Raw genomic sequence first — 11,322 nt, 5'->3', positions numbered from 1 at the left:
GAAAAGTTTACCTTAAAACAGCAATTTCAAGCATCCACATTCAAGTTCCCTGTAAGGACCCTTATTCTCTTCAGAGTGGGGATCACATTACATACTAGGCTTTTGAAAAGCAACAGCACCACTGCCAAAGTCTCTCTACCCTTAATGACTTCTCATGTGTCGCGTAGCCTTTTTGCTGTCAAATGCCATTGGAGTGCAAATAGTTTGGTCCTTGCTAGGGCATGGACCTTGCTAGGGCAGCGACCTGCATGTCACTGAACCGAGTGCTTTTAGGATACGCATCTCTATATTCACTTCATTTGGAAATAGATAGATATATATATATGCAAAGAAAAGAATGGATGAAAGGCACTTTTCTGCTGAATAATTTGCTCTTTTCTCTGTTTTAGTCAAATACATGAGAGTAGTTTATTAATTAGTTGTGCTGGAGTTGCCAAACTTGGCTGTATATCTGAGCAGCCTGGATGGAAAGCCTTTGCAACTGATATTGTCCTCAAGCAGCTGATCATCAGAGCTTTTCCTTCCCATACCCAAACCAGCAAAATGACCACATCCAGCAGGCAGAGCTCTTCTACGTCTATGGTCAACAACTTGGCCAAAATATTCGATCCAAACACTTTGCAAAACCAAGGGCCAGATAATGGAATGGAACCTCCTCAAACTCTTCATGTTGAGAGAAGTGATGTCAGCACGTCTGAAAGTTTCAACATCATGGATGTGAAGTTTGCCTCCCTTGAAGAGAAAATTGATAAACTGTTGACTCTGCAAGAGAATGTCCTTAAGAAGCTTAACAGTGTTTCCCAAGAAATCTGTTGCATTGAAAAAGACATGGAGATGGTAAAGGCGGAAACATCTGAACCTGGATCAAGGATGGAAAGAAACAAAAAAATGAGAAATAATGAAGTGAAGAGACTTTGCCTTAAAATGAAAAAATCTCTTTCTGATATAAACAGGAAAGCAGAGCAGCAGGTTAAAAGGCTAGATGGACTTGAACAAAGTGTTTCTGGACTACAGAAACTTGTAGGACCTCTGGTAGAGAGGGTGAAAACATTAGTAATTCATAATTCAAGTGTAAAACATCATGTTAAAAAACGTAAAGCTTGCAAGGCAGGAGCTGGACATCCCTTTAGGATGCATGTTTTCTCGGAGACAACAGCTGGTGATCTGCTCAAGAAGAAAAATGAAAAGGTGAGCCCAGGTTTGTGTTTCATCTTGGCAGGAATCATTGCGAGCTACGGATAGTTCTGCTACATGCTCAGCTTTTTTGTTTTGTTGACATTTAAGAAAGAACAACCAATGTGGTCTAAAACTGAAAAGTATAAGAACAAGCTGAGCAAGTTTCAGTGGAAAAAATATAGAAAAATCTACTTGTTATACAGACCTTCATTTTTCTCTAATTATTCCTTTGCAGCTGTAAAACATAAAAACAAAGAACATAAAAAAGATTGAGAGACATCAGTAGCCTTGGGTCCTGTCCATGAATTTTACAATGATCTTTTCTGGATTTATAATTATCTGGGGGAATCAAGTTGCTGCAGTCATGGTATGAGCACCAGGGTCTAGAGATTAGTGGAACTGGTAAAAAGCCTCCTTGGGTCAGGGCATGCACATATGTTTGTCCTTTATTTCAGAGAACATCTTAAGTGTGGTGTTCCGATCTGGTATTTCTCTCCATTGGTGAAGACTAGGGGACTTCTAAACTGGGATCTGAGGTAGGGTTACTGTAACTGGAGCTGTGGCTTGTGTAAACTTCCCTGGGTAAAAAATGCCTCTGTTACCATAATGAGAGTTTCATCATGTTCTTTAAAGCTCAGATAAAAGATACCAAACCAAAAAATCTCTTGAAAGACTCTCTTGACTCTAATAAGTTCTTGTAAGGTAGTTTGAGTATTCTTTTTTGGGAAAGAAAATTAAGGATGTTCTTGTAACTAAGTATGTTAAGTATTTAAAGTATGTAAGTATTTAATTATCACACTGTGAACCAAAAACGTTGCTTTTCATATTCTTTTTTGCTTAGTTTTTTTCTACCAAAAGTCACATGCAGGCTTTACTCTTTGGTTCATTTAAATAATAGTTCTTGAGTTTGTTTTTTTTAAGTTTTTAAGCAGGAAAAACATCATGTAAATGTATTACTGGAAACAGCATTCCTTGAAGAGAAGAAGCACTGCACCCGGTATTACTCAGAATGGTCTGGTCAGCAAATCATGTGCTTTTCAGCTTGGTTACCCTAAGTCAACACCACTTCTTAGATAGACAAGAAACATTTGAGCCTTCAAAAAAAAAAAAAAAAAAAAATCAGTCAGTGCTGAGTAGCAGCAGAAGAGCATCTTGTAAAGGTCTTTGCGCTGAACTGACTGATCTGTGACTATGTAAGGATACAAATTGTGCAGCCTTGTTTCCAGAGCATCATTAACTGAAGAGAAAAATAGCTTCCTTGCCAAAGAAGACTGACAACAAAAATTGTCCTTACAAGCCCTTCTTGAACATCAGGCTGGACTTAAAAAAAGGACTTTCAACAGGAGAGAAGTTTTCTTGTTTTACAGAATTACTTTGATAAGAAAAGATTATTTATTTTGAGCATCTGAGGTTAGGGCTTCATTTACTTTTCAAAACATTAATGAAAACATCTGCTGTAAAAGTCCCATTGGAGTGACACCCACAGGTCATCTTTGTAAGGCTGCCATTACTGCAGTTTGTGGTAGAGACCTTCTTATCTTAGTGAAAGTACATATTCATCTAAATTATTTATAAATGTAAACTGAATCAGGTCTGGCATGTTAATGAACGGGTACTTCCTGCAGACCAGAGTAGTTGCAAGGCTCTCTGCAATAGAAGCACAGGGCTGGAGAAAGGAGAGGACCTTGCAGGGTTTGGTAGTGAGTTTGTGGGAACCAACAGGTGTAGCAGAACAGGAGGAGCTTGTGCTCGTGACAGGTCAGAGGGGAGCCAGGATGGCAGAGATGCAGGTGCCCTCCGTGGAGAGTTAAGGGCTTTAAAATACCTGGAGGTAGAGGCAAGGGACCTTGAACATGATGGAAAAAGAGGTAGCCTACTGATAAGGATCCAATAAAGACATGAGCAACTGGAGTTTCTGTCTTTTTCCAACAGCAGCTACATTTGTAATTCCCTCACTGATTCATTTTTGTTTCTGCAGACTCTTGGCAATGTTGAGTGGAGTCAGCAGGAACTTGTCTAGCATGTGGGCTTAGGAAAGGCAGCATGAGCATGTCTGGAATCATGCTGATGATATTATTATGTTGTTTATATTTTGTTTGTTTTATGAGATAGCATACATATGTTAGCTTGTCATTACCTCCTCTCTGTGTCTTTGATTTATTAGAAAAGGACCATCATAAAATTACAAAGCTATCCTGTGAACAACAGCTGGCTTTGGTAAACACTTAGTCATCTTAGGTTTAAGTAAAAACAGACTTGGAGTCAGCCCTGCATTAGGAGTAACAGAACATGGAATGATATCCTTCAGCAGAGACTGCTGAGCTTGGCTATCAGCTTAGTAGGAGGTAGTGTATACCAGCATTTAGGGCAAACAGACTCCTCTCTGGGTGAGAGGGAAAGGACAGGATCTCTGAGCAATTTAGTCAAAATACTGGTCCATGACACTGTGAAGTTGGTTGCTTGTGCCTCCATATTTGAATTAGATCTGCATATTTTTCTATATATTTTATATAATTGTGATTAAAGTTAAAAGAAAAGCAAAGGAATAGAAAAATAGGGGATTTCACCCTTGAAGAGTTTTACACCTGAAATGCATCAATAATATCTGGTGACAAAGCAATGAACAAATTTACCCAAATGTGCAGATACCAATCCTTGCTTCTCTTAACAGAATCCTCATTCCATCTCTCCTGTCTCTAGTCACACACAGTGATAGTTTTGAACAGTGCTGACCCCACCGAAGTGCAAGCTGCCAGGCAGCAAGAACAATATGTCTTGTATCATAGGTGGACTTCTTGTGGCAGCACTGAGCAGCCCTTCAGTCCCGTTAGACTGCACAGTCCTATTCTGTTTCTATATGCCCACAGACAAGGCAATCCATTCATTGCAGTTAGTTCAGGACAGTGCCCACTTATATGCACTACTGGAGATGATAAGATGTTTTGGGTGATGTTCCTGTTTGTCATCCACCCTGCTGCAGCTATGAGTAAATGCCATCTTTTGGTTCTAATAGCTGAGCTGTCTGCAAAATGTTGGTCTGTCCCCAGCCTGGTTTGGCAAAATAATCCAACCATAACTTATGAATAAATTAGTAGTAGGTGGTGCAGTAGGTGGTCATGGGTACAACTGGATAAGGCAGTGAATAGTGTTGATATAATGCTCACCTGCCTTTACATCTTTCCTTCTCTAGAGACATGCTGCTTTTTACTTAATGTAGTACTGTTTTTTAAATTTTTCCTAACTGCCTCTTTTTACAGAACCATATTATGTAGAGAGCTGTGAAAGAAGCAGAACAGAGAGGGAAGAGGGGAATGAGAGAGAGATAAAGAAGGAGTATAAGCATCTGGGGTGTGTAATCTCTCTCTTGGCATCAGCAACAGCTGTAGCAGTTTCCTAATCACAGGCTCCACAGGCACATTTTGTGCTCTTGCAAAATATAGGGACTTCTCTCTTCTGAAGCAAATTTCTGCTTTCCTGCCTTTTACTGCCATCCTGAAATACCTTCACTGCCTCATAGAGGGGCTTAGTTTATTTCTGGTTTGGGTTGAAATTGTAATATGGTGTAGCTTGGAGACACTTCATGCTTTGTCGATGCTGCCAAATGTCTCCCAGCCGTTTTCCACTGAGTGCAGCATGACCTTATCACCACATGGCTGAGAGCAGTAGTGTGTATTACTTGTCATTTAAGTTATTTTGTCACTATTGCCACTCAGGGAAATCAGCAGTTCTACAGTAAGCATCTTTAAAAGCCTTGAGGTTTTCCTCAAATTCACCTTTTTAAGTAGTCTGTGATAATCCTGTTGCAAAATGTTCCTGTCCATAACTCCATTTTCAGCCTTACTTCTTCCACTTACAAAGAAAGAGGGTAAAATAATACTTCATTTATTTCCTCCAAATTAAAGAGTTTAGAGAGTCTGTACTATTAACCTGCAAATATTCATCTGGAGAGTCAGAAAGTCCATTTTGTTGCCATTATAAAGTAGTGTTGAACTTCCTGCAGTTGCCTGCAGGTGTCTGTAACTTTGGTTTCCTGACATTTCTACAGGCTTTGCTGTAGGAATAACAACTATTAGCAGTTTGAGGCTGTTTCCCACACTAAAGACACTCCAGCAGTTGGAGCTGTGTTCTCTGCTTGAACCCTCTGTACCTCCTGTGCAGGTATCACACTGCAATTGCAGGTCACTGGCTGCTTTAGTAGGAGCCCACAATGAAACTGCTGTTTGCCACATGTGTTTTAAGATCCATTCAGCCTCAGTCCATAACTGTTCTGATTCCTCCATTTTGCCTACAAATGCTAACAGGTCCCTTATGTATTATTTAAATTCTCTCCAAAATGGCCATGTTTCATGTATTTTTCATCTTTCAGCCAAATAGGTGGGTAATGTTTTGTTAAATTGTTTTAACATCTATTTGCAAGAGTTTCTGCTGGGCTTGGTGGTTTCTGCAGAATCTCAGCAGATGTGTTGTCTGTTGCTTGGGCGATGCAGCTGGTCAGCACCCACAGGTGCCATCATACTTGGGAGTGCTCTTCTTTCCCTCAGGACTGATGCCTTTACTTAAATATGTTCTTGGTAGAAGAATTTCAGCTTCTCAGTGAGCTGTAGTATATCAGAGTTAAAATTCTCTCTCTGACTGTCTGCCAGTCATAAAACTGGTATATTTTCTTAGGACAAAGTTTTCATCTCATTTTGCCCTGTTCTCTCCCTTACTGACAGCCATAGGAGTTGTTTCATGCCCTTTCAAGTTATAATGCTGTTTAACTTTGTTTCCATTTACTCCCAGAACTTGCTGTCTACTGTATAAAGTTCACTGCACAGGATCCCTTCCTGAAAACTGTTGGGATTTTGCTGTCTCTACAACTCTGAAAATGTGTGAAATCAAAGTAGATACAGCTAATTTCTAAATAACTATATGCCACATTGGATAGCTCCTGGGGGCATGACATGAATGCCTACATAGGAATCCTTTACAATTCCTTTGCAAAACTAGGGAGACCTCATGATGAAGTTAAAGAGATAACTGGCAAGTGCAGGAAAGCAAAGCAAGATAGCTCATCAGAGGGCAGTCCTGGAAAACCAGAATGTTCCTCAAAGAGGTGAGACAACGACAGGAGGGATTTGCCAGGGAGGAAGTCTTTGTCTGCTGCAGCCATCTGAAATTCAACTTTTGTTGTCAGATATCCTGGCAGTTTTCTGGTAATGACTCCTCTCAGCCCCGATCAGAAAGTGCAGGGGTACCATGCCTGGCTATTTCCTCTGGTAGGAGAGTGCCATTGCAATTAAATGTGAGGTCTCCACCACACTGAGTTTTAGTGACAAGGGTGACTGCTCTGAAACACAACTAATTTGGTGCCATCCTGGCAGCACCCTGGGTTTTGCATACACATGCAGCAGTGAGAAGCAGCAGAGATGGGTGGCTGGGCAGCAGCTGCAACAGAGCCTGGAATGAGCCCCACCACATTCCATTCGCTGGCTTCTGCATGGTGAGGTGTGTCATGTCTATAAAGGGAAAATTTAAAAAAAAATTTAAAAAATGGGTCTTTCCCCTCAACCCAAACTCCCTTCTTGTTAAATGAATTGTTAGGAAACCTGCATTTCTGAAGGTTTTCCAATTCAAAGTGAGCCATCAAAGCTGTAGGACATGATTTCTTGTTTATAACCGTTTGGATGGAAATCTCCCAGCTGTGTGATTTTGGAGAAAAGCTTAGGAAGGGCTGTTTATGAAGTCTGAAGATATTTGCCATCCCTACCATTGTCTGCTTAACTCAGTTAGTTAAGTTGAGAAATACTCTCTTAACAGTGAGGCTACTTAAATGATACTGTAGGGAAAAAAAATTGCCTGAGTAGTTTGGCAAGTGAGTGGTTTATCTCCACAGCCAAAAAAGATCTGCCAGTGGTTTGGCTTTCAAGATGGGGTTTTTTTCTCCTGTGTCACACTGTGACAATAGTGGAACCCACTTAGGAGGATGACCCATTTAATAGTAATGGCAAAAATGTGAAGAGCAGCACCTGGAAAATTTTGGGATTATAGAACAGGTGCATATGAGGCACATGTGCACTCTGTCAGTCATCACACATGTACGGAATTTGAGCAGTATAGAGAAGGGAGAGATGTGAGACTGTCTAATGTATTGGTAAGAAAAGCAGCTGAATTCTTTGGTGCTTGTGCTTGCCTGACGTTGTGCCTGTTTTGTTCAGGTGAAAAACTCAAAAACAACAGTGACTGGTTGATTTGATTTCCCAGATGCAGTGAAAGGAGGTATCAAAGCCAGGTAATGCTGAGTGCTCTTATAGGTGTCTTGGTAGGCTCAGATTTGTTAGTGATTATTACAGGTCTCTGTGTATTCCAGAGACATTAAAAATAAACCAGTAAAGTAAATTGGAGTTAAACTCTCTACTTCCAAAGCCCTTCTTAGGCCTGATAATGACTCTGTTAGGTGACAGTGACTAGACCTCAAGACAAAAGTAAAGATGTTTAGAATCAACCTGTCACTGTTAGTGCAACCTGTTGCACCTTCACCCAGGCCATGGGCTTTGTCAGGAGCCTGATTGTGTGAAAGCCTTTTCTATTCCTCAGAGTAAGATTCCCTGTTTTGAGACCAGTGGCCTGGCAGGGAGAAGCATCCATTCGAAACAGAACAGCCACACCTTCTCCAGCACAGTGGGTGGGAAATCAGCAAACTTTAGTGGGGAATGGACAACACTTTGTCTTCACTGATTTTCATCTTCTGCCCTAGGTTGATGTTGTTCTGAGGTTTTTTTTTTCATGCAGAGGTTGTTACTTCATTGCCTGTGTATTTGCAAAGCAGCAGGTCACATAGAACTTCTCTTGTATTTTCTATTGGGGGGAATCATGATTCTCATGGTTCAGAGTTTATTTTTTGTGTGTGATTAGAAGATGTTTGTGGATTGAGTTTGTATTTTGCAAAAGAATGATTTCTTTATCTAGTTCAAGGAGCTCTGTAAAAATCATGCAAGAGTCAAAGTCTTTGCCTGAAGGTGCCAGCATTTGTTACGGTGTACCAAAAAAAGAATGACATGAAAGCAGATGCACCACCTGCCAATAAAAGCAGAATTCCCGTGTGTGTGGTTTTTAGCATTTAGAAGTTTGTATCAAAAATACTCTCACTGAATATTTTACACTGATAGGAGGGAGAAAGGTGTATATGTTGAAGAGGAACATGAAAGGGCAGGTGGGGATGGATTCCAGCTTTGATGGATGGCACAGGAGGCATCACCATGCGTGTGCTGTCCCAAGGTCTCTGTGTTGTGTTCTGCATTCTCCTGGGAACTGGTGAGGAGATACTGGGAGCACTCTCAGTGGCAAAGCCCATGGCTGAGTTTTGGCTGTTAGGGAAACTCATTAATTGCAAATATCAAGTAACTAATAATTTTGATAAATGAATGGTGATCCGATCTTGCACAAAGCCAGGTTATCTTGCCATAATACAGCTCTGCAAACAATCAAGAATATGAGAAAGTGAAACAGAGTTAAAATTTGGTTTAGGCACATGCAAAGGTTTGTGTCTTGATATTGGCTGATGGAAGCTGATGATAACGTCTTGGTATCAAATGAGATATGGTAGGGTGATAAAGGACCTCTAACTGAATGGTTGGGGTTGCTTCCTGAGGCCATTAATTACAAAAATTTTTTTGCAGTAGGAAAAAAAGAATCAAAGAGTTTTATTAGGTGAATAAAAAAATCTGAAAGTTAGCTAAAAAAACATTCCAAAGGTAGGACTGCTGCAGTATAAAGAAAGAATTTAACCATGTAGAGCTCATTAAAAAGGAGTCAGATATATATAAAAGACATTAATTTCTTGCTGCATTTGAAATTTCAATTAGAATATATTATATTTATATATATTATTGTTTTTTCCTTGATTTCTGCAGGTTTCTAAAGTAAATTAAAATACTTTCCTGGGTTTTTTGTTTGGTTGGGTTTTTTTCCCCATTCTGTATTAAAGTTTCAGCCTCTGGACTATCTCACATTATTCTGTATCATCACCTGGACTTGTATTCTGTCTCTCTTACTTAGGGTCTGGCAATACCCTATGAAAGAATATGTTTAAGTCTAGAAACTGTATTTTTGAAGACACAATACAAAATTGTGTAGATACAGACACATTTTTGCTATAGTGTACAGGGTAACAACACAGACTTTCATATTCAAGCTTTTGTGAAATGAAAATTTAAAATTCTTTGGAAGCTTTTGGCTTGTATGACTTGGAAAAATTACTATAGTGCCATTTACCTGATTTTTCATATTCAAGTCATCAAAGAAAGGGGAAAAATGTTTTCTACTAAGAAATATTTATTACTGTAATTTTTGAAAATACAGGCTGGAGAAAGTCATGTTACATAACTCTGGGAAGAATAATGCATAAATAAATAAAATATTATTGAGGATTAAGTTATAGAGACCCTTAAGAAAGTTCTAACAGAGGGAAGAGGAGTGGTATGAAGAGTAATTAGGTGGGATACATGTCTTTAACAAACCACCACACCTTTCAGATGAGATTTTCACAGTGTGTGATGGCTTTTGGGAATTGTGGGCTCTCAGAGCAGCTGCTCAGCTGCCTGGGGCTGGACGTTGTGCATGCCCCTGAGAAACTACAAGGAGCTCTTTGTACTGCCTGTGGCTAGCATAGGAAGAATACATTGATTTCTGGGAGCTCCAGAGAACCTGGTGAGCCTCCACCCTTTAGAGGGAAGAAATAATGGGCAAAAATTCTTGGTTTTATTGCTAGGTCAAGATTTGACAAGTTGAAGTCACATGTTGCTACAAACAGCAAAATATGGAGAAAAGTAGGTTGTTCATATATAGACTGCTCATGTATTTACACGTATTTAAATTTGTACTTGTGTTTCTTACTCTAGTGCACTCTTGCCCCTTTATTTATTGCAAATTAATTCTGAAGAATATCAGTAAATATTTAATTTGTATGATTTTTTTTCATTTAAATTATTGCAAACTCCTCATCTGCTAGTGAAATGTCAGAGATCAGAAATGGTGCTTGAATAAACACAGTAGTAATTCATGTAATGCCCTGGCAGTCTCAGGTATTCAGCACTGTCCAGTGTTCCTTCCACTAGACGGATTTTTAAAAGCTGGCTTCTGTATTTCACACCTGCAAACTACAGCAATATTTAGTTGGAAGTGCCGTGTGTCTGCAATTAATTCTGAATGCAGAAGTGAAATCTGGCCTCATGCATCAAAGAGCTTGGAGGCCATTTCTCTGGTTATTTGCTCAGCTGACTGTGTTTGATCAGAGATGATGTCCTCAGTGGTACAGAGAGGCTGACATACTTACAGGAATGCGAGTGCATTACTAATTGCCAGCACAGTGCAAAATAAATAAGTCTGCGGCTTTTCCCTATTTTATTTTCTTTTCAGTGCTTTTTAGAGCATTAGTTGGTTCCCTGTGTTCCATCTGGCAACATTGCATTATATTTAATTCTGTAGGAACAAGACTCCAATTTATATTTCAAAGGTATTTACCTTGTTGTATTGCGGCCTCTTTAATTTTGTGCCTGCAAAATGCATCCAAAATAATTGTCAGTCTCAGGTCTTATGCTCATATTACAGTTCCCTTGTCCCTTGTGGATCAAGATTTTCTGAATGAGTCCTGTTGAAATCCCTCCATGCAGTTACATCCAGTTTGTTTCAACTCTTTTGGCTTCACATGGAATTTCCTTTCCCTTGAACTCTGTTTATAGTGGATACACATTGCTTTGATTTCATGCCTATTTTCTATATAGCCTGATGAAATTAAAATAAAAAAAAATAAAGCATAAAAAATGTGGAGGGCTTACCAGAATAAATGTTTAGTAATAGGATTGGTTGGTGCCCAAAGCTGTGGGACTGATCACATTGGTTAAGACACTCAAAATTAAGTGCCTGAACCTGTACTTTTATTTGGGATATGTACAAAACTACTTTAGCTGGTAGCCCCTCTGGAAAATATTTTGGGGTGAAAACTTTTTTCACACCATGTGGATCTAATAATAGCAATGACAGTGCCAGTTTCATAACATTGTGAGAGAAAGAAGGTGAAAAAAGGAGCACTGAGCAACAGCAGATACCATGTTTTACTGTGGTCATCTACTGACAAGTCTAGGAGGGGCCAGGAAAAAACATGACAAG

General features: G+C 39.5%; 1 protein-coding gene across 1 annotated transcript in view; it reads left to right on the top strand.

The window, feature by feature from the left end:
* The first annotated feature begins 486 nt into the window (after nt 1–486).
* MYLK4 (myosin light chain kinase family member 4) overlaps nt 487–11,322 on the top strand; it is a 32,784-nt gene continuing 21,948 nt past the window's right edge. Inside the window, exon 1 of the mRNA XM_014872402.2 lies at nt 487–1,188. Within this exon, the coding sequence (XP_014727888.1) occupies nt 544–1,188 (645 nt within the window). The 5' untranslated portion in view covers nt 487–543. The remainder of the gene's footprint in view (nt 1,189–11,322) is intronic.

The sequence above is a fragment of the Sturnus vulgaris genome, chromosome 1 (genome assembly GCF_052056855.1).
Source record: "Sturnus vulgaris isolate bStuVul1 chromosome 1, bStuVul1.hap1, whole genome shotgun sequence".
Lineage (NCBI taxonomy): Eukaryota > Metazoa > Chordata > Aves > Passeriformes > Sturnidae > Sturnus > Sturnus vulgaris.
This window is presented reverse-complemented; position numbering and strand designations above follow the sequence as displayed.